The sequence below is a fragment of the Erinaceus europaeus genome, chromosome 7 (assembly GCF_950295315.1).
Source record: "Erinaceus europaeus chromosome 7, mEriEur2.1, whole genome shotgun sequence".
Classification (NCBI taxonomy): domain Eukaryota; kingdom Metazoa; phylum Chordata; class Mammalia; order Eulipotyphla; family Erinaceidae; genus Erinaceus; species Erinaceus europaeus.
The window spans coordinates 129,408,931-129,432,724 of NC_080168.1; the positions used below are offsets into that span (position 1 = coordinate 129,408,931).

Below are 23,794 nucleotides of genomic sequence, written 5' to 3' on the forward strand. Positions count from 1 at the left end.
GGCTCCAAGGACCCATGGAGGGGTCTTTGCCCAGGGAAGTCAGGTTGGCGCCATGGTAGCATCTAGAACCTGGTGGCTGAAAAGAGTTAGGATAGAAAGCAGAGCAGATTGTTGACTAATCAGGAACCTAAAGGCAAGACTAGTGCAGATGAAGACTTGGGGTCTCCATTTTGGAAAAAGCCAGTAGGTCTATTTTAGGAATATTCCAAGGGGGCCATGACTTTACTAATTTTTGCCAGAGCCTGACAGCTAACATGCAGGTGGACTCAGGTTATTGTCTGGGGAAATGGTGTCATGATTGGATAAAGGACTGGAAAGCTGGATCAGAGAGGAGAGTAGCTCCCAAATATGGGAAATTATATAAATATTAACTGATTTGATCTGGGGCCCATATTCACCACAGGAGCCTATGTAACCTCTGCATCTCTGCAGGTCTGAACTCACAATCTGTGGTCATGGCTAGGAACATTCCAGGCTACACTAATTTCAGGACCCATCTTTCTTGGGTGGTAGGTAGAGTATGTTGCCCAACCTCCCTTCAGAGAATAGAACATTCCCTACCATTATTGATCCACATTGAGGGCAAGGTCCTATGGGGGCTCACAAAGGGGTCCATTATGTTGCTCCTGGTAGAGATGACCAGTGCCGTGGCGAGAGGGATCTGTTAGAGGTCTAGGCCCATCAGAGTTTTAGATTGTTAAGTCATTTGAATTTGAGTTTGAGTTATATCCCAGTTTGGCACTTTGTTTTTATTATTGTCATCGTTTCGGGTGTTACTCTTTGGAAAATTCCTGGGCTATCTGTGTTTCTGTGTTTGTTTTTCTTTTTTTTTTTTAAAGATTTTATTTATTTATGAGAAAGATAGGAGGAGAGAGAAAGAACCAGACATCACTCTGGCACATGTGCTGCCAGGGATCGAACTGGGGACCTCATGCTTGAGAGTCCAGAGCTTCACCACTGCGCCAGCTCCCGGACCACATCTGTGTTTCTAACAATGAAGAAAATGAGGCAGTTGTTTGAATGAAGATTTACTGTTCTGGATGAAACACTGCTTTTCAACTCATAGCTTTTCCATCCAAGAGGCCTGGCTATTATTTGGAGTCATTTCGCATAAAAGGCCTAATATGTAGAAATGACTGTGGGTGTGAATGTCTCAGTAAACCTAGTCCAACACTGATTAGAAAACCGAATTCCAGGGATTCCTAGAGCTTCTCTGAGGCTCCTCAGGAGCCCACCTTTGGATACTAATGTGTCTGTTTCTGTTTGTTTTATAAACTGTTGAAATTCAGGTGGAATTTCATTTGAAAACTTGTCTTATTGTTCTAAAAATTTTTGGAAACCTATAATTTTTGAGCACCACATGCACTTTCGCTTATGTTAGTGAAACTCAGTGAGGGCCTTGAGCTGTTTCACTGTTACAACATTCTCTGTTTCTTCAGGGTTTGTTAGATTTTTTTTTTTTTTATCCTTGTGGCAAGTATTGGATTTTTGAAAGAAAGATATTTGGTGACAGTTGTAATATTGCCAGTGGGAGAGCTAAACAACAACATAATCACATATCTTTGCTGAGTTCACAGCAATCAGTGTGCCCTGATGTTTGCTTTGTTCCTAAGCATGATACCAAAGCATAGGCAAAACCAACCAACAAAAACTCTTAGCACTTCCCCCAAAGGAGTTCAGGTTTTGGTCTATCTGAACAATACTCTTATCTTTCTAGCTCAGACATGGTGAGTCACCTCATTTTCCTTTCCAGACGAGTCAGCATCTCTGATCTGAGAAGCTGGGTACTCACCCTGGCGCACCTGCTCATCCCTGCTGTGATGTTCTGCTGAGTTTCCACCTGTGTCTCTTTCCTCCTTCCTGTCTTTACTCAGGTCCCAGTCCCTCTCTCCTAACTTGTTCATCCTCCCTATCATTTACAACAAACAGTTTAAAAAGGAAAAAGGAGATACAGTTTCAAATTTGGATGAAACTAAATAGTTTGTATACTTAGGATGTTTGAAATTTCTTTTCTTTTCTTTTCTTTCTTTCTTTTTTTTTTTTTTTTTGAGACAAAGATAGGCTTAAACATGGGCCAGGTGGTGACGCACCCAGTCAGTCAAATGCACAGTCACCACCTTCGGGAGGGAGCTTCACAAGGGTCTCTCTCTTCTCTGTCTTCCCCACTTTTCTCAAGTTTTCTTTATCCTGTTAAAATAAAAGGAAAAAAAATCAATAAAAAGGGGAAAAATGGCTGCTGGGAGCATTGGCTTTGTCCTGAAGGCAAAGATCCTAGAAAGAAGCCTGGAGGAGAAAGAAGAGGGAGGGCTCTGGAGTCAGGTTGCTTGGGGGTGAATCCCCGCTGGGCTGTTCTTTCCCCTTCATCTGAGCAGAACCACTCACCCCTGTGCTTATCTGGAAAGCAGGCCTGATAGGAATGGCACTCTGCTCACAGTCGTTATGAGGATTAAACAAATCAGCACGCTTTCGCATGCTTGGGCTCTCAGACCAAAAATACCACGGGCTGGGTAGCTTGCACATCAGACATTTATTTCTCAGAGTTATGGAGGCTGAGAAACTTAAATCCTTGTTTCCAGCCAATATGGCACTGGTGAGAACCTCCCCTGGTTTGTATTCTGGCTCTCTTCTCTCTGCACCTTACATGCAGGAAAGAGAGCGAGAGACTCGGGGGCCTCCTTTCATGAGGACACCATCCCCATTCCTGCAGGCTCCCTCTTACACGTAGCAGGCTGCCTGTTACCTCCGGAAGCAATCACATTGGGCATTCAGGTTTCAGCATAGCAGTTGGAAAACGTGAACATTTCGCTCATTGCAGCAGGTAGAAAGCTCTTAAAATGTTGCCTGGTACACATTGAAAGTTATCTATCAAAAAAAAAAAAAAAGGTATCTATCTCCTTATATTCTTTCAGTTTACTTTATCACCTTTGTTTTCAGGATGTCCAGCCTGAAGAAGAAATCGTTGTGGACATGATTGCGCTCCTGTGGCATAAATGCAAATCAGCAATTCAGCGCGTCAGTCTGCCCAGAAATGACTGTGTCAAGTTGACCCAGAAAATCAGTACCAATAAAGTACTCCTTTCTGTGTTTTTTAAAAATTATGCTTATTTAAGTTGTGTACACACCAGATTTGCTCTGGCTGTAATCCTGTGCATAAGCAATGGTTTATTCATGAGAGAATATGAGCAAACTAGTGCATCACTCTGGCCTATGTGGTCTGAGGAGTAGAACCAGGACCTCACACCTGCACGTCCTGTGCTCTGCCTGCTGGGCCACCTGCCTGGCCCCTACAGTCCTTTGACAGTAGTGCTGAGTAGCCTTTCCATTAAGTGCTGTCACTGTACTTCTGCCCCATTTTTATTTGGGAGAATGAGGCAGTGTTTCAGGCTTTTAAGGATGAGGTAAAAGTAGTGGGTCTAAGGTCATTAGAGCTTGGATCAATTCATCAGGAAGGTAGATAATAGAAGAATTATGAGTTTCAGAGGCCTTCCCCCGTTCCCCCCTCCCCCGTGATAATCTCTTTAGACTAACAAAGAGTTCACGGAAGGGAGAATGTTGAGTCGGTTAATATTATATCCTGAAAAGGTAGGCAAAACACTTTAACCAGAACACATTCTCTTGGGGTTCTGAGGTTTCCTGCCATCAGCTCCACCAGGACTCCCAGGTGTGGCTTCATCAGGTGTTCTGAGAGTCCTCTTTCCTAGCTCTCAGAGGGCAGTGGCGAGTTTCGTGAGCTAAGCTCTAGGGATAGAGGCAGGCCTGAAAGACCCTGAAACACCAGCTCCCCCTCATTATTTTGGAGGCCTTTGATAATCACTGTTTTCAGGAAGGAGAATGAGAGGGCCATCAAGACAGCTAGGAGGCTGCTGCTTTGCCATGTTCCTGGTCCGGATTTGAGCCCTGACCCATCACACTGGGGGACGCTTGGTGTTGTGCTGTCTTTACCCCTCTCTACCTCAGCCTCTCTGTTTCTTCCTGTATGAAAAAGTTGGCTAGAAGTGATGAAGCCCTGGAAACAATAATATAAAATGAAATATAGAATAGGGTAAGGAGGAGAATGAGACAATTGAAGGAACAGGAGAATCTTCACTGGTATAGAAAAGTAATGATCATTTTGACAGTAAATACTCTTATGACTATAGACAGAGTATAAGAATAAATTAATCTCCGATGATTTATCTAAACAAATGGTTAAATGTCATCTAACTAGGACCACTGATCTTTATATATTGTTTATAATTAAAGTGGGGTTGCCTGTATAACTTTTTTTTTTACCTCCAGAGTTATCTCTGGGGCTTGGTGTCAGAACTAGGAATCCCCTGCTCCTAGTGGCCATTTTTTCCATTTTATTGGATAGGACAGAGAGAAATTGAGAGAGGAGGGGAAGATAAAGACAGAGAGGGAGAAATAGACACCTGCAGGCCTGCTTTGCAGCCTGTGAAGTGTATGCCCAGCAGGTGGGGAGTCGGGGGCTCAAACCCGTGTCCTTGCACTTAGTACTATGTGCATTTAACCAGATCTGCCGCTGCCTGGCCCCTCTATAACATTCTCATATGAGTAGGAGGCAGTGATTTTGAGGAAATAACTAAGTTTTGCAAAAAGTGACGCTTAGAAGCGACTATACCTTTAATTGGTTTGTTGTGCATTTTCTTTTCAGTGGATTTATCTTCTGTGGCAGATAAATGAACTGATCTGGTGTTGTAAAGTGGAGGTCATCGACATCATGATGATGGCAGAGGTGGCTTTTCGATTGAGCGATATATTGGAGTCCTTAGGAAACCCAAAAAGAAAATCAAAAAAATCTTTAGGTAAAATGTTTCCTATATTCAGTCTTTCACTGAAGAACTTCCTCCATCAGCCATTTGGTTGCTCTGGTTCTGCCTGATTGTGTGGTGGGCCTGTTTGCAAAATATTTTTATGCAGAACTCAAGAAATAATCGATAACTGATGTTACCTTCCTGCAGAGAAGATCCATGCTTGCTTGTACTGGATTCCAGAATCTCAGACGTTCAGTTTGAGAGATTAGGATAACTAGTGCGATTCCTCCTCTCCTGCCTCATCTCCAGGGCTGCCGCACCGCACCTGTGGCTCCTCCTGGTGGGCCCTGGGTACTGGTCCCTCCTTTCCAGCCCCTCAAGGCTCTCAAGCACCACTAGCACCAGGGGTGATCAAAGTCCCTGGTGTGCAAATGGCCCCCTGGACTCTCTGGGCACTCTTCAAGATCTAGGTGGTCTGGTCATCTGATCCCAAGATCCTGCCTCTATATTTATTTTTTTCATTGTTTTCATAGTTGAAATCAGAGAGAAAAAGGACTCTAACTTTTCTGGTTATCTCTAACCAGGAGTTTTCTCAAATGGAGCAAAATGTCCAATGGCTAATTTTTTTTAAGTCTACCTTTTTTCTTTTTTGAAGATATTTTAGGGGACTGTGTGGTGATACACCTGGTTGAGTGTACATGTTACAATGTGCAAGGACCTGGGTTCAAGCCCCAGGTCCCCACCTGCAGGGGGGAAGCTTTGCAAGTGGTGAAGCAGAGCTGCAGTTGTCTCTCTGTCTGTCTCTCTGCCTACCACCCCCTTCCTTCTCAATTTCTGGCTGTCTCTATCCAATACATAAGTAAAGATAATATAACAGAGATGCTTTAAAGAGGGGGTTGCGGGAGGAATGAGAAGTAGAGTGTCACTTTGGCACATGTGGTGTTAAGAGACTGAACGCAGGGTCTCATGTATGCAGATCCAACTCTTAGTGCCACACCACCTGCAGGACACTTCTTTTTAAAAAATTTATATAGACGGGGAAAAGAGAGAGGATCCCGGTTTGAGCCCCCGGCTCCCCACCTGCAAGGGAGTCACTACACAAGTGCTGAAGCAGGGCTGCAGGTGTGTCTCTTCTGCTTTCCCTCTCCATCTCCCTTTCTTTCTCACTTTCTCTTTGTCCTACCTAGTAAAAATCAAAACAAAACGGCTGCCAGGAGCAGTGGATTCGTAGTGCAGGCACTGAGCCCCAGTGATAACCCTTGAGGCCGGAAAAAAAAAGAGCTAATTGATATTAGAGCACAATTAATTCATTTATAAATCAGAAATGTTCTCTGTATGTATGTAGTGAGTGGTTGTCCTCATTTAGACACATACATTCTGTCATTATCAGTACTGCTATTAACTTTTTATTGCCACCAGAGTTATCACTGGGCCTCTGGCCTGCATGATGAATCCACTATTCCTGTGGACATTTCCCCCTTTTCATTAGGATGGAGAGAAATTGAGAGAGGAAGGGGAGAGAGAAAGCGAGATACCCGCAGACGTGATTCACTCTTCACAAAGCTTCCCTTGCAGGTAGGGAGCAGGGGCTTGAATCCAGGTCCTTGCACTCAACCAGGTGACCCACCTCCCTCCCACCTCTATACATATAAATTCTCACAATTTTTTCAGCAGTGTTATTTTTGTCACCTTATTGGTACATAAAGTGTAAAGTGTGAGTCATTCTTGTGTAATAGTTATGGTGTTTTGCTGCAAGATGCTCTGTAGGTTATTTCTTTATTTCTTTATTTTCTTTTATTGCCCTTATTTTTTTATTGTTGTAGTTATTAGTGATGTTGTTGTTGTTGGATAGGACAGAGAGAAATGGAGAGAGGAGGGGAAGACAGAGAGGGGGAGAGAAAGACAGACACCTGCAGACCTGCTTCACCGCCTGTGAAGCGACTCCCCTGCAGGTGGGGAGCCGGGGCCTCGAACCGGGATCCTTATGCCGGTCCTTGCGCTTTGCACCACATGCACTTAATAGTGCGCCACTGCACTATTGATCGGCTCCCTACATTGTTCATCTCTCAATACTTTTCAGTGAACTTTGGTGGACATAAAGGAGAAAAATCTCTCTTTTTTTGCCTTTTTTTTTTTTAAAGTTTTTATTTATAAAATGGAAACGCTGACAAGACCATAGGACAAGAGGGGTACAGTTCAACACAATTCCTGCCACCTGAACTCCGTATTCCCTCCCCTCCCCTGATAGGTTTCCTGTCCTTTATCCCTCTGGGAGTATGGACCCAGGGTCATTGTGGGATGCAGAAGGTGGGAGGTGTGGCTTCTGAAATTGCTTCCTTGCTGAACATGGGCGTTGACAGGTGGATTCATACTCCCAGCTGGAGGAGATCAGTCTCTTAACTGTTTTGTTGATTATCAAAATTCTTGACTTGGCTAGTTGTATAGAAAGATGGTTAGGGAGTTGGGTGGTAGGTAGCGCAGCTGGTTAAGTGCGGTGGTGCAAAGGGCAAGGACTGGCATAAGGATCCCGGTTCGAGCCCCCGGCTCCCCACATGCAGGGGAGTCGCTTCACAGGCGGTGAAGCAGGTCTGCAGGTGTCTGTCTTTCCCTCCCCCTTTCTGTCTTCCCCTCCTGTCTCCATTTCTCTCTGTCCTATCCAACATCGTTGACATTATCAACAACAACAATAATAACTACAACAATAAAAAACAAGGGCAACAAAAGGGAATAAATAAATCAATAAATATTAAAAAAAGAAAGATAGTTATAAATTAACTCAGATAAGGGCAACACTTAATTATGTGGAAGAAGCAGTCTGATACTTATCAAACCCTTAAAGTGTTGAAATCTTTGTGAACTCCTGACTAATCTAAAAGGTGATCAATTTGCATAGTGTTCAATGGTTATAATTCACAACTACATTCCCACATTTCTCTTTCACCCTCTCCCTGGCCCATCATCCAGTCCCTTCTCTCCTCTGCATTGCTCTGTGTACTTGCTTTTTTCTCCTCTCTTTCCTTCTCTTCTTCCTCAGCTCCCTTATTTCTTCTTCTGCCCTTCTCTTTTTCAGATGCAATTCTAAGAAAGAGTGTGAATGAATCCCTTGGAACTCAAAAAGCGAACCCAGAAATTCTTCCACTACTAAAGGTATTGCTAGTCTTCTAGCCGATTCAGTGAACAGGCGAGATGGAGGCTCACCTGATTGGACGTGCTTGTGACTGTGCACGAGGACCGGGATCCGGGTCCCTGAGCCCTGCGGGAAGCTTCACTTTCCCTTTTGATTTCTCTATGTCTCTGTCCAATTAGAAAATATATAAAGAAAGTTCAGTAAAAATATAATTGAACATAATATTAAATTTGTAAATGTGTAGTGGTTGACTATAAAAATAACTTTGAATACTTAAAATGAAAATGTGAGACTTTATGGTATCTACAGTATAGTTGAAACATTTTTTCTGCTTTTATTTTCACTATAGAAAAAAAATTCTAATCATTATTGTTTAACTAACACATTGCTCAGCTCTGGCTTATGGTGGTGCCTGGGACTGAACCTGGGGACCACTGGTTTTATCTCCCCAGTGCATGCAAATCAGTTTTAAAAGTTTTATTTAAAGACTTATGGTTGTGTTTCTTTTGATGTTTTGAATATTTTGTGATTCATAGACTTATAGAGCATATTCTCACTTAGCATATACTTCTAGCAGATTGGATGAGTTCTTGTTGCAAAGCATCCAGAACACCCTCTGACCACTAGCTAATGGCTAGGGAATTCAGTTTAAAGGAGGCAGATCAACGGCCATTTTACTTCCTGATAATGTATTTATTAACAATACTTTATTTCTATGAATAAAGGGTTACATTGTGTTACTGATCTGAATGTAAGTCTAAGGTCAAACTGTATACATGCCATTATGCACTCATTTACTTGTAGACAAGAGCTAGAACATTCTGTAAGCCCTGTTCTAAGTGATACACATTTGAAAAAGGATGTGATAGCCAAGTCACCTTGGGAGATTTGGATTAGACACACTGAGTTCCGTACTTTAAGACTTCTCAGAGGTATGAATTCATGAACACTGTTGTTTTCTAAGGAGAAGGTAATAGGATGCCATATTTCATTTCACTTCCTTACTTGAGAATAAAACATCTCTATCTCATTTCATGCTTTAGGATGACTATTTTTTTTATAGAGAGGCAGGGGTGTAGGATGGTGGTGCACCCCCTTAAGTGCACGTAGTACAAAGCGCAAGGACCTGACCTGCGCTAGGATCCCAGTTCGAGCCCCGGCTCTCCACCTGCAGGGGGGTCGCTTCACAGGTCTGCGGGTGTCTATTTCTCTCTCCCTCTCTGTCTTCCCTTCCCCTCTCAGTTTCTCTCTGTCCTATCCAATAAAGTGGAAGATAAAAAGGCACCAGGAGCAGTAGGTTCATCAAGCCCCAGTGATAACCCTGGAGGCAAATAAATGAGAGAGAGAGAGAGAGAGAGAGAGAGAGAGAGAGAGAGAGACAGGCAGAGAGAGGCGTGCAGAGGCAGAGGCAGAGGCAGAGGCAGAGGCAGGCATAGGATGAGGAGTGAGAAAGAAAGAAACACCACAACACTGAAGCTTCCCCCAGTGCAGTCGGGCCTGGCTGGGGATAAAGTCATTTGCCCTCATGGAGTATCTCCGTAGGACAGTGGTGCTCATAAGCCACAGCTGAAAATGTTTTCTAGAGAGGGAGCCAGTGATCTATATGTTGGCTTTCCTGACTAATTAAAGAATTTTGATTTAAAAAAATGCAAAAGGTGTAGTAGCATCCCATGACATTTCAGTGTATAAGAAATGAAGAAACAAGCAGGAGAGAGAGCATAATGGTTTATGCAAAGAGACTCTCATGCCTGAAGCTCCAAGGTTCCAGGGTCAGTCCCCGCACCATTGTCAGCCTGAGCTGGGTGGCATACTGCAAAAAGGAAGAGGAAGAGTGTGCGGATCAGCCGAGTTTCATTTTCCTGCATTCCCCCACCCCCTAGTCTTTTCACGTTCGTGCATACTGGAGATGGCACCCAGACTCTTATGCATGTGCAGGACCACTGAGCCCCCTCCATGGCCCATTCTCCCCTATTGCTTTAGATTGAGAGATCACACAGTACTGCTCCACCATCCATGGGCTTCTCCACGTAAGGATCCTGGTTTGAGCCCCGGCTCCCCATCTGCAGGGGGATCGTTTGACAAGCGGTGAAGCACATCTGCAGGTGACTTCCTCCTTCACGCTTTGCTTTTCCTGGTACTTAGTGCTCATCCTCATGATTTCTATCCTTTTTTTTTTTTACTGGTTTATTAAAATTATTTATTTATTCCCTTTTTGTTGCCCTTGTTGCTTTATTGTTGTAGTTATTGTTGTTGTTCCTGATGTCGTCGTTGTTGGATAGGACAGAGAGAAATGGAGAGAGGAGGGGGAGACAGAAAGGGGGAGAGAAAGATAGACACCTGCAGACCTGCTTCACCGCCTGTGAAGTGACTCCCCAGCAGGTGGGGAGCCGGGGGGGGGGGGTTGAACCGGAATCCTTATGCCAGCCTTGCGCTTTGTGCCACCTGCGCTTAACCTGCTGTGCTACCGCCCAGCCCCCGACAATAGCTCCTCCTTAAAGGTCTTGTAGAATATTTGAATATTTCTAAAACCATCTGGCCCTGGAATTGTTGTTGGGGAGGTTTTTGATCACTATTTCAATTTCTCTGGATGTTACTGGTCTAGCAATACAATAATAGCTGGGCATTTTTAACTCCCCACTCTCACACTGACCCGATCTTGAGCCCCCACACCCTTACTGCGGGAGGGATGCTTCATGAATGGTGAAGCAAGTCTGCAGGTGTCTGTCTCTCTCTCACCCTCTCCTCTCTATTCCTCTTAATCCTATCTAAGAAAAGTTAGAAATATAAAAAGGAAAAAATGGCCACCCAGAGTAGTAGATTTGTAGTGCTGGTACCAACCCCCAGCAATAACTCTGGTGGCAATACATAAGTAAATAAGATTGCGCGCGTGCGTGTGTGTGTGTGTGTGTGTGTGTGTGTGTGTACACGTGCGCACATGGATGGTTCATTAACAATATACTAAAGACACTTTTTAAAAATTTACTTATTTCCTTTTGTTGCCCTTGTTGTTTTATTGTTGTAGTTATTATTGTTGTCATTATTGTTGTTGGATAGGACAGAGAGAAATGGAGAGAGGAGGGGAAGACAGAGAGGGGGAGAGAAAGACAGACACCTGCAGACCTGCTTCACCACCTGTGAAGCGACTCCCCTGCAGGTGGGGAGCCGGGGGCTTGAACTAGGATCCTTATGCCGGTCCTTGCGCTTTGCGCCACATGCGCTTAACCTTCTGCGCTACCACCTGACTCCCCAAAGAAGCTTTTTTAAAGTAAAGAGGCAATACAGCATCCTAGTAAATACCTGGACTTTGAAGGTAACCAACTCTAAAAGTTATTCTGTGACCTTGAGCAAGTCACATGTACAAATGAAAATGACAGCTATAGGAAAAAATGGCCTCTATGATGGCACAGATTAATTTGAGTGAATCTCACAAACAAAATACTGATATATATGTATTTTTTTAAAAAAGCTGGCATCAGAAGAACAGACACAAGATAGCTCTATTTATATGCACTCTTAAGCAGTATTCTCCACTACCTGAAAACACACTTAGATAATAAAGGTGTCCATCAGCAGGAGAGTGGGCGGGTCAGTTGTGACATACTCCTAGTATTGCTTAGGACCTCACGAGCTGAACAAGAGTCAGATGGACCTTGTCGTCACCCCTTTTATCATAGGGGGGCGCAGACTTCCAGTATCTATTTTCTACTTAGTTCCACTCTAGTCTTTCAGTGCAGGTCACTTGCATGAATTTGTAATGAAGAAGAAAGGAAACAATTCTTTTTTTTTTTTTTACCTCCAGGGTTATTTCTGGGGCTCGGTGCCTGCACCACGAATCCACTGCTCCTGAAGGCCATTTTTTGCAATTTGTTACCCTGGTTGTTTTTAACCATTGTTGTGGTTATTATTGTTGTTGTTAGTGATTTTGTTGTTGTTGGATAGGACAGAGAAATGGAGAGAAGAGGGGAAGACAGAGAGGGGGAGAGAACGACAGACATCTGCAGACCTGCTTCACCGCCTGGGAAGTGACTCCCCTGCAGGTGGGGAGCCGGGGGCATGAACTGGGACCCATTTGCTGGACCTTGCGCTTTGCGCCATTTGCGCTTGCTTAACCCATTGCGCTACTGCCCGACCCCCAGGAAAGAACTCTTATTCTGCAGTGATACGTGGGACAAGTCAATTTCTCAGCCTTGCTGAGCAAACTCTTGCAGATGACTTGCTTCACTGTAGTAGACTTGAGGGGTGTTTGCTGCCTCTGGGACTCTTAGCAGTCCAGGATTCTGTTTGTGACAGAATTGTCAGTTGCAACCTTTTTGATCTTTGCTTCCTCTTACATAAGCGGTAAGAATAACTCCAGTTCTCTGTGTTAAATTTCGTTCTGCTTGAAATATTTAGTTATTCTATAAGACAAACCAAACTAGAACAGACACTTAGGGCAGGGGAGAAATACTGTAACAGTCATGTAAAATATCTTTCATGCCTGAGACACCAAAGGTCCCAACTTCAGTCCCTAGAGTGTCACACTATAAGCTAGAGCTTAGTCGTGATCTGATGCACAAGCAACAACAAAACCAGACACGGTGAGCGACACACATCAGCCTGAAAAATATACAACACATGGCTCAGAGAGAAAATTAACTGCAGAATTTAGGACAGTTGAAAAATATACATGTACCAAAGTTTAAAAACATGCAAAAGAGTGGTCAAAGCAAACGGCTACCTCTGGGGCAGAGGAGAGGGACATGGTGACTGGGAGTCAGCTGCAGGAGCTGGGCTGTGGAGAGAGGGAAAACCGTGAGTGGGAGTCAGCTGCAGGCATGCGGCTTGGTGAAAAAATGAAGAACTAGATAGTTTGAACAGGACTGGTTGTTGTCTCTTTCTCTGTGTTTGAGTATCTTTGAGAAGCAGTACATTAAAAGGATGCTAAGTTAAAAAAAAAAAAAAAGGTTATTTTGTAGGCCTGTAGTTGGCACAGTGGCTAGAACACAGAATTTGGGGATTTGAGGTCCTGAGCTCAACCCGATACCTCATCGATTATCTGGTTTCCTCTCTCCCTTTTCCGTCATTCTTTCTCTTTTATCAGTCTCATGCTAATAAATGCATAATATTTTTCAAAAGGTCATTTTCCCTATTTAACTAATGAATTTTTAATTACTGCCAGGTTTATCTCTGGGGCGTGATGCCTGAGCAGTGAGTTTCTAGGCTGCCTCTCCTTTTCTCCTTCCCTCCAGTTTCTGTCCCCCGCACCCATCCTCTCCCTTTTGTAGGCAGGGAGGAGCTGATAGATGTGAGGAAGAAAAGGAGAGAGATACAGAGACAAGAGACAGCTGCAGGACTGCTTCCCTTCCTCTGAGCTTCCTCCTTCCAGGTGGGGACTGGAGCCTTGAACCTGGGCCTGTGCACATGGCAATACGTGAGTTTTACTGGGTGTTTCCCCAGCCCTGAAGGATTTTTTGGTTTTGAAAACAACAATGTGGATCCTTAGACTTGACTTACATAACTCAATCTCCAACTCTTGAGATTTTAGAAAAACTTTCAAGATAAAGCATGTGAACATGATGAATTATGTGCATTTTTAAAAATTACATATTTGGTGCAATCTGAATGTTGAAAACCTAAAGTGCAAGTTACTATATATATGCTTGTGAAAAGTTTTGCTTATATTTAAGGAAATGGGATGAATTTATTTTACCTTCCTAAATAGTACTCAACATTAACGCAAGACTCAGTAACACAGACAATACTGTTGATGTTTGGATAGACTATCTGAGTAGACTTGGTTTTGTATTACCAGCAAAGTAAGCTCGGAAATGTTGAATTTCTCTTATTTCTCTTTCTTTTTATACAACTACTCCAGAAAAAACCCGAGGAACAGCTCCTTTTGGCATATGAACTACTTGACAAAGTAATCACTGCATTAAATTTGAATCGCATGTTAATTACTTTGCCAGATGGGTCAGCAGTGTATGATTACTGCACCACCAAGGTAAGATGGGCAAGCCTGACATCATGTAGCAGCTGCACTTCACCAGAGTGGGGCTGGCCTTGGCAGCCAGGGGGGCTTCCCTCAGATAAGACAGAAATATCTTTTATCTTCCAGGAGGAAGTTAAGGAGTGTTAGAGAGTCTTAGAAATTGTTGTTGAAGAGGCTACTGTGAATCTGAAATTTCCCCTTACCCCCCCCCAAAAAAAGTTATAAGCATGTAATTATAGACTGCAAAGTTTTGAGAAGTAAGCAGAATTTAATAGCTAAGCGCAAAACTATAACTTGAGTGATTAAACAGTGGATTAATTTTCTGTTAATTTTGATAACTCTGGTCTCATTTCTATTTTTCTTTCAACTCAAGTGCACCAATATGGACAGAAACACTTGCAGAACAACTGCGGCAAATAGTTTCATGATAGATTTGCATCTTAAGCTACTTCAGTACCAGCACCGAATAGCCACCGTGATCCTTGACAAATTTCCAGGTAGTTTGCGAACCAAGCAACTGACTTATTCTGAATCCACTTTAAGTGTAGACTCAAGTTAGTCTGTAGATTCTGCTCTTGCTGACTGGGCATTTCCAGATGGACATTGTTACTTCATTGCTTTTCTTTGGTTAATATCAACAGATCATTTTAATCATTTTTAGCATATTGTATAGTGAATAGGTCATGAACATATAAGAAAAATCCATTATTTTAGTTCCTGCAAATGGTTGTTACTTAGTTATGCAATCAGTCACACATTTACTGCTAGGCAGGTTCCAGGAACCACAGTATATATATATATTTTATGTATATGTATATATGTATAGAGACAAAAACCTCTACTTTGTAGCATCTGGATAGATAAGCCAGCTATATGATTTTCTTTTCTTCTTCTTCTTTTTTTAAATCTATATTTGTTGGAAAGAGATAGTCAGAAATCAAGAGGGAAGGAGGGGATAGAGAGGGAAAGAGACAGAGAGACACCTGCAGCCCTGCTTCACTTGTGAAGCTTTCCTCCTTGTCAGGCCTTCAAGGCCCGACACCCCCTGGAGGTGGGGACTGGGGGTTTGAACCCGGTTCTTTTCTCACAGTAGTGTGTGTATGCTTAATCAGGTGCGCTACCACCCAGCTCCCCAGCTATATCATTTTTTTTTCTTTTTTGCCTATAGGACTCATTGCCTACACTATGAATCCACTGCTCCTGGAGGCCATCTTTCCCATTTTGCTGTCCTTGTTGTTGTTATGATTGTTATTGTTGTCGTTGGCTAGGACAGAGAGAAATCGAGAGAGGAGGGGAAGACAGAGAGGGGGAGATGAAGGTAGACACCTGCAGACCTGCTTCACCACCTGTGAAGCGAGACCCGCCCCCGCCCCCGCCCCTGTAGGCGGGGAGCTGGGGGTTCCAACCAGGATTCTTAAGCTGGTCCTTGTGCTTCGCACCAGTGCCCACCCCCACCCTAGCTATACTATCTTAATCAGTGTAACAGAGGGGGGCTCATAATGCTTGTTATGGGCACACAGAAGATGAGTATATTTGAAAAGAAAGTCAGGAAGGACTTGCTGGAAGTGGTGCTAATTGTCATGCAAGCCAGTAAGTGTTACCTTTGTGCAGGCTGAAAAGGGGAGGTGATCTATCTGTATAGTGAAAACAGAGCTTAGCAAGATGAAGGCAAACTGTTATGTATGCTGCAGCTGAAGAACTGCTGAGGTTCTCTTGTGGGCAGAGTAACAAGCACACGTGAGAGAAAGAGGCTATCCTAGAGAAGGGTTGGGTCTGTATTTTATTCTGTAAGCCACAGGAAATGCTAGAGAGACAGCTCTGACAGCAGCTTCTGAGTACAGATGAGTGGATATCAGTTGTTGTTTAAATCTAATTATGTAGACAAAATATATCTCTTAAAGATACAAACAGTAATTCTGATATGCATCTAGTACTGTGTGCTTAACTAGTGCGCCACCTCCTGGCCTCCTCTGATAGCATTTAGATCACACATTGACTTGAGTTTCCAAACAGGGATGAACAACATCCCGTTTAGCGGAAGTCAGGCCACTCTTAGTCTGATGATATAGGCAACAGGTAAACAGCAACCATCCCCCCCCCCCACCCCCCGGGACTTAGTGCCGGCACGATGAACCCACTGATTCCTGACGCTGTTTTTCTTCCCCTCCCTTTCTGTTTTATTTGATAGGACAGAAAGAAATTGGGAGGGATGGGGGAGATAGTGAAAGAGAAGACAGACACTTGCAGACCTGCTTCACTGTTTCACTCTGCAGGTGGGGAGCCTGGGCTGGCGACAGGCACACTCGACAGGGTGCTCCAGTACCCCACCCACTTCCCTATTTTAAACCGCTGAGCTCGTTTAGAAAATTGACCTAAGTGTGTCAGCCTTACATGATCTCTGATCCACCAACATATAAAATGTACAGAAAAGTGAATTTAATCAGATGCTACTTAATTAGCTGATCTGAGTAAAATTCCCTTTGGTTTTATTAGCACAGACCTGACATAAAACATTGCATTTATTGGACATAATTCTATATGGCAAGCTGATAACCCTTATTGTAATACCTATGTAGCAAAATATTTACACTGTGATTTTAACTAACACTTCCATCAAGTGACAGTGACCATTTCTTTTATTAATTTTATTAGTGATTTAATATTTAATTGCAGAATTATAAGATAACAGGGGTATAATTCCATACCTTTCTCACACCGGAGTTCTGTGTCCTCCTCCCCTCCATTAGAAACTTTAATAGTTTCACAAACATGAGTTGACTATTATTTCTGTCACTCTCTCTCTCTCTCCATATATATATTTACCCTTTTTCCCCCATGGGCCTGCCTTCTCTTCCTTTCTAAGTCACACCTACACCTATTACTACTACTGGTGTCCTTCATAGTTTTCCTCTTCTCTGGGTCCTGATGGAATTGGGTTCAGAGCCCTCTGGTCATCTTCCCCTGACATTTCTCCCTCTGGGAGTCTGGGCCAAAATTCTTTATGGGGAGCAGAGGGTAGGAGGTCTGGCTTCTGTAACTGCTTCTCTGCTGGACGTGGGACCTGGCAGGCAGATCCACACCCCCCAGCCTGTTTCTCTCTTTCCCTACTGGGGCAGGGCTCTGGGGAGATGGGGCTCCAGGACACATGGGTGAGGTCGCCTGTCCAGGGAGTTCAGGATAGCATCATAGTGGTGTCTGCAACTTGGTGGCTGAAAGGTGGTGAGATATAAAGCAGGACAGATTGTTTAATAGACAAGAGCCAAAAAGGAATAGAACAGGAGAGACTAGGGGTCTTAAGGTGAGAAGAAGCTAGGAGTCTATTTTAGGTATGTTCCTAGGGGGCCTTGACTTTAACAATTTTTGCTTGAGCTTTATAGCTAACATGAAGGTGGACTAAAAATATTGTCTAGGAAGATGGTGTCAGAATTGAGAATCGGACTCAAAAGCTGGACTGTGGTGCAAACATTTAGAATCTACTATTTTAGCAACTTTGAGTATATCACACAGTACCATTAACTTTAATCACTATACTATATTTTAGGGCGCTCAGAACTTATTTATAAGTGCAGATATGGACACTTTGACCAGTGTCTCATTTTCCCTTACTCCAAGGCCCTGCTAAGTACCAATCTAGTCTCTGTTTCTTTGAGCTCAGCTTTTAAGATTCCACATCTAAGTAATTTCATACAGTCTTATCCTTCTCTATCTGATATTTTTTACTGAGCCCAATGCTTTTACATTCTATGCACATTGTTTCAAATTACAGATTTTCTTTCTTCCTCATGACTAGTTCAAATGTGTGTAGTGGGGACAGTGAACAAAAGTAGCTTGCTGTTTCACCTTCAAGATGAAGATGAAGTCTTTCTATTTTAAGATGAAATAGAAAATACAGTTTTATAATTTGAAAATTCTTATGTCTTCAGATGTGTGATGGGAAATAAAAAATAATTCAATAGTAAAATTACATTGTAATAGAATTGATTTTGTTTTACCTAATGAAAAGATGACATAGGATAAATGAAGCAACACACAGACACATACTCTACAGATTGTTACTTTTATTTTTGAAGATTTTATTTATTAGTGAGAAAGATAAGAGGAGAGAGAGGAAGAACCAGACATCACTGGTTTCTTACATGTGCTGCCGGGGATCAAACTCAGGGCCTCATGCTTGAGAGTCCAGTGCTTTATCCACTGCACCACCTCCCAAACCACCCAATAGAGTTACTCTTTAATGTTTAGGAAATATTTACTTTATTGGACACAGACTTATTATAATGGCCATCTCCTTCTTTGTCAGTTTTGAAGACTCCAACTACTAGCAAAAATGTGTCTGCCAAAGACCAGGGAAAGCAAAAACAATTTGAAAGTGTTACTGGCTTTACAGGTAATTAAAATGGAAAAAAAATTGATTTTCTAAAAAAAAAAAAAAAAGAAAGAAAAACATTAAAGATAGCTTTCATATTGTTCTTTTGGTAAAACATTTGCTTGCTTTTCCAGAACTAACTGTAATGAATAAAATCAGGAAGAATATGGTGTCCAAGTCGGCTTTCTTGATGCAGAAAGCTATTTTCATGTTTGAGAATGATGCAGCCTGTGTATCATCTGTTCATGGAATTTTGCAGGTATTGATATTTTTTCAAAATACTTGGTTTAAGTTAGAGAGATACAGAATTACAGAGGGAGGCAGGGACAGGAGTAGTAAGGGAGGGAGAGAGAGAGAAAGAGAGATTACAGAGTACTGTTCAGCTCTGGCTTCTGGTAGGACTGGGGAGTTAAATCTGGAGCCTTAGACCCTCAAGCACAACATGACATTATGTTGTATCCCTGCCCTGGTCCACATGTAATAATACCTCATTATTTAAAAAAATATTTATTTATTTTCCCTTTTGTTGCCCTTGTTTTTTTTTTAATCGTTGTTGTAGTTGTTGTTGATGCTGTCGTTGTTGGATAGGACAGAGAGAAATGGAGATAGGAGGGGAAGACAAAGAGGGGGAGAGAAAGACAGACACCTGCAGACCTGCTTCACCACCTGTGAAGTGACTCCCCTGCAGGTGGGGAGCCGGGGGCTGGAACCGGGATCTTTACGCCGGTCCTGCACTTTGCGCCACATGCGCTTAACCCTGTGCGCTACCACCTGATTCCCTTCATTCTTCTTTTAATCCTGACATACAACCTTGATAAATTTAAATATCTATTTCTAAAAATGAGTTGTTGCCCTTGACTTTAAGATTGTAGGTAAAATTTCAAGTTGAACATATTTTATCTCTCTGAAAAGTGTGATAGTCCTGATTAGGGGAACTAACTTTTATCACCAGTTCTGATTTCTGCAAAATGATGGATTCTTTCTCTATATTATGCACATGGAAAACTAAATAAGCTTGAAGGGATTAAGACGAGGGTAATAATAGAATGTAAGTGACTTTGTGACTGTGTAATGCAATCATTATTATGAATTTACATTCCATTGATTAATGTACCTTTTCTTTGCTAGATACTGCTAAATTTATAGAGCTTGTTGTTGCACTTTGACCTGGAAGTTGTTTGATCCAGCTCATTAGTTGTATACTATTTATAGAGTTAAACTTCCTGAGGACAATCACATGACAACTTGTGGTCTCTTTTTTTAAAAATTTTTTGTCCCTATGCATCACTTATAAGTATGATCAAACTGGTTCAATGAATGACACATAATGAAGTGGAAAATAATGTTGTAAGTGAGATTAACTGCTAAGTAAAGTAAAACAATCCATCACAGCTCTAGGAAGGATGCAGAATTAAATGAGTTTAAGAGAGAAGACAGCAAATGCACATGTTGAGAATGAAGAGCCAGGAAAAGAGAGAGAAATTGAAGACAGGATAAAGAGAGAAGCTAGTATATAAAGCAGGACCCAGGAAAACAGGGAAGGGGATGAGACTGAAAACACAGAGAAAGGATCTTTCTTCACCAGGGTGGGCTCTAGGGCTGACAGTTCATCTTCTGATGCAGAAGGAAGGGAGGACCGATAAACAGAAATCTTAAGTATGGGAGCAGAGCTGAAGCTCATGCCTGCTTGTCTCAATCTAGACTGACTTCCAACAGCGGAGAGTGAGGGTAGGAGAGAGGAGTGGGTGAAGAGGCTGACGCTGAGTAGAAAACTGTGCAGCATCAGAAGTCTAGGCAAGGCTGAAGGCCATGGATATCTGGGGGGGGGGGGGCTTTGTACGTCTGTATGGTGGAATGGTATTCTGCTGCGGCCATGGACATCTGGGAGGGCTTTGTATGTCTGTATGGTGGAATGGTATTCTGCTGTGGCCATGGACATCTGGGGGGGGGGGGCTTTGTACGTCTGTATGATGGAATGGTATTCTGCTGCGGCCATGGAAATATGGGGGGGGGGTTATGTCTGTATGGTGGAATGTCATTCTGCTACGGCCATGGACATCTGGGAGGGGCTTTGTACGTCTGTATGGTGGAATGGTATTCTGCTGCGGCCATGGACATCAGGGGGCAGGGCTTTGCATGTCTGTATGGTGGAATTGTATTCTGCTGCAGCCATGTTCATCTGGGGGGTTTGTACATCTGTATGGTGGAATGGTATTCTGCTGCGTTCATGGACATCTTGGGGAAGGGTTTGTACCTCTGTATGGTGGAATGGTATTCTGCTGCGGTCATGGACATCTGGGGGGCTTTGTACATTTGTATGGTGGAATGGTATTCTGCTGCGGCCATGGACATCTTGGGGGGGGCTTTGTACGTCTGTATGGTGGAATGGTATTCTGCTATGGCCATGGACGTTTGGGTGGGGCTTTGTACATCTGTATGGTGGAATGGTATTCTGCTGCAGCCATGGACATCTGGGGGGGGGGGTTGTACGTCTGTATGGTGGTATGGCATTCTACAGCAGCCATGGACATCTGGGGGGGGTTGTACATCTGTATGGTGGAATGGTATTCTGCTGCGGTCATGGACATCGGGGGGGGGGGGCTTTGTACGTCTGTATGGTGGAATGGTATTCTGCTGCGGCCATGGACATCGGGGGGGGGGCTTTGTACGTCTGTATGGTGGAATGGTATTCTGCTGCGGCCATGGACATCGGGGGGGTTTGTACATCTGTATGGTGGAATGGTATTCTGCTGTGGCCATGGACATCTGGGGGGGGGGTTGTACGTCTGTATGGTGGAATGGTATTCTGCTGCGGCCATGGACATCTGGGGGGGGGCTTTGTATGTCTGTATGGTGGAATGGTATTCTGCTACTGTCATGGACATCTTGGGGGGGTTTGTACATCTGTATGGTGGAATGGTATTCTGCTATGGCCATGGACATCTGGGGGGTTTGTACATCTGTATGGTGGAATGGTATTCTGCTATGGCCATGGACATCTGGGGGGGGGTTTGTACATCTGTATGGTGGAATGGTATTCTGCTATGGCCATGGACATCTGGGTGGGGCTTTGTACATCTGTATAGTGGAATGGTATTCTGCTGCAGCCATGGACATCTGGGGGGTTGTACGTCTGTATGGTGGAATGGTATTCTGCTGCGGCCGTGGACATCTGGGGGCGTTGTATGTCTGTATGGTGGAATGGTATTCTGCTGCGACCGTGGACATCTGGGGGGGGTTGTACGTCTGTATGGTGGAATGGTATTCTGCTGCGGCCGTGGACATCTGGGGGGCGTTGTATGTCTGTATGGTGGAATGGTATTCTGCTGTGGCCGTGGACATCTGGGGGGCGTTGTATGTCTGTATGGTGGAATGGTATTCTGCTGTGGCCGTGGACATCTGGGGGGCGTTGTATGTCTGTATGGTGGAATGGTATTCTGCTGAGGCCATGGACATCTGGGGCGGTCTTTGTATGTCTGTATGGTGGAATGGTATTCTGCTGTGGCCATGGAAATATGGGGGGGGCTTTGTACGTCTGTATGGTGGAATGGTATTCTGCTGCGGCATCCTTATTAGCTGTGACAGTAGAATTGTTATGATGGCAGAGATGGATACTGTGTTTGACATCCATAAACTGGACTGGAGTACTTTGGATGCCAGGGAGTAGAGTTTTGTTCCTGTCTTTGGGTTGAGAAATAAACCCATGACACCATTCCTGTGAGAAAAGACGGGCTATGGAGTGGTAGAGTCATGGAGCTCGTCTCAGAGTGAGGTTCTGCTGAATGTCACTTGAATATCTTCTGTGGAATCTCTCCAGTCTCCCATGCAAGTCACTATCCTGCGGTTTAACTGGTGTATGTGCAGACAACTGTGTCAAGTCCAACACATCCTAAGGATACACACAAACATAAGTGTCTTAAGGGTATACTTAGACATATTTTTAAAAAAGATATTTATTCATTTATTTATTCCCTTTTGTTGCCCTTTTGTTTTTTATTGTTTTTGTAGTTATTATTGCTGTCGTCATTGTTGGATAGGACAGAGAGAAATGGAAAGAGAAGGGGAAGACAGAGGGGGGAGAGAAAGACAAGACACCTGCAGGCCTGCTTCACCGCCCATGAAGCAACTCCCCTGCAGGTGGGGAGCCGGGGCTCGAACCGGGATCCTAATGCCGGTCCTTGAGCTTTGCGCCACATGCGCTTAAGCCACTGTGCCGCCCTACTGCCCTACTTAGACATCTTAAGGGCCTGCCTGATTGAATGATCTCTCTCCTAGTCTGTAGGCCACTCTGTATTAGACTTGTTATCTCCAATTCTAGCAATCATATCAGATTCTGTATTTACTCTGCAAATCCTGACCTTATCCTAGGGATGTAGGCATACTTCAGGTTGTCAAATAAGACCTCTGTTACCTTGAAGGCTTTTTGACCTGTTATCTGTGTTTACCCTGATATCACCAAACACCATGGAGGCTGGAGACAGAATGACAGAGAAAGAAAATAATTTTTGACATGTCCAGTAGTAGATGTAGTTGTTAATAATTAAGAAAAATAGTTCAGCAGAGAAATAACAGGCATTGTAATTCAGGAACCTATCAAGAAATTTGTTCTACAAGTTTTTTTTCGAATGAAAGGATTGGTTAAAAGTTGATGATAATATAAAGTGGTATACACCATATAGAGAAGAAAGCCTCATCAAGGGATGTAAAGGCTTAGTGGCTATGTGGATACTGAGAAACTAGGCCTCTTCATGAAGCTAAGGACCAGGAAAAGAGAGTCTGAGAAAGGGAGGCTAGTTTGATGATATAGAGTATAGGAATTTAGTATTTCTCACACACAACACTTCATAGTTGTCCTCCCATCACTTTTCCCATCCAGCAAATACGTCTGTGAAGCTGTGATCCCATTCAGAAAATAGTTAGTGATAGTTGACTGTGTGCCTGGAATTATGCAGAACACAGGGTATAAAAACAACAAAAAAAGAGAGAGATAATTGTTTATTTATTCAACATGTCTTGAGGGTCTTTGTGGTCTCTGCCTTTAAGATATATAGAGTCAGTGGGAATTTATACAAGCCATCAAGTAGTTATGGGCCAGTTGCATCACTCTTGATTTCGAGAGTGCTGATGGAGTATAGCAGAGGAGTGCCTAACCTGGCAAGGTGGACTGTCTCAAGAAACCTCCAGGAAACATGATATGAAGTTGAATACGGAATGTTAAGAAGGTGACAGAGGGTCAAAGGAACACTGCATGTTCCAAGATCCTGAAGTTAGAAGGGCCCTAGAGTATTTACAAGTCCTCTGGGAAGTGATTCAGTGTGACAGAAACATAGATACAGTGGCAAATGGTGGTGGTGGTGGTGGTGGTGGTGGTGGTGGTGGTGTGTGTGTGTGTGTGTGTGTGTGTGTGTGTGTGTGTGTGTGTGTGTGAGAGAGAGAGAGAGAGAGAGAAAGTAATCAATTTTTTTTCTAGCTTCCAACAAGTCAGAGGATTTTGGATGCTGTCAGTGTTGGAGGGCCATTGGGCAGAAGCTATGAATATTCATGTGAAGCTGTCTGTCTTGGCAGTATTTGGAAAG

At 43.4% G+C, this 23,794-nt stretch overlaps 1 protein-coding gene across 1 annotated transcript in view; it reads left to right on the plus strand.

Annotated features, from left to right (window-relative positions):
- CFAP54 (cilia and flagella associated protein 54) overlaps positions 1 to 23,794 on the plus strand; it is a 373,056-nt gene that overhangs the window by 60,224 nt on the left and 289,038 nt on the right. Inside the window, exons 13-19 of the mRNA XM_060195585.1 lie at positions 2,935 to 3,069; positions 4,655 to 4,805; positions 7,825 to 7,901; positions 13,736 to 13,864; positions 14,226 to 14,349; positions 18,153 to 18,239; positions 18,353 to 18,477. Coding sequence (XP_060051568.1) covers positions 2,935 to 3,069; positions 4,655 to 4,805; positions 7,825 to 7,901; positions 13,736 to 13,864; positions 14,226 to 14,349; positions 18,153 to 18,239; positions 18,353 to 18,477 — 828 coding nt within the window. The remainder of the gene's footprint in view (positions 1 to 2,934; positions 3,070 to 4,654; positions 4,806 to 7,824; positions 7,902 to 13,735; positions 13,865 to 14,225; positions 14,350 to 18,152; positions 18,240 to 18,352; positions 18,478 to 23,794) is intronic.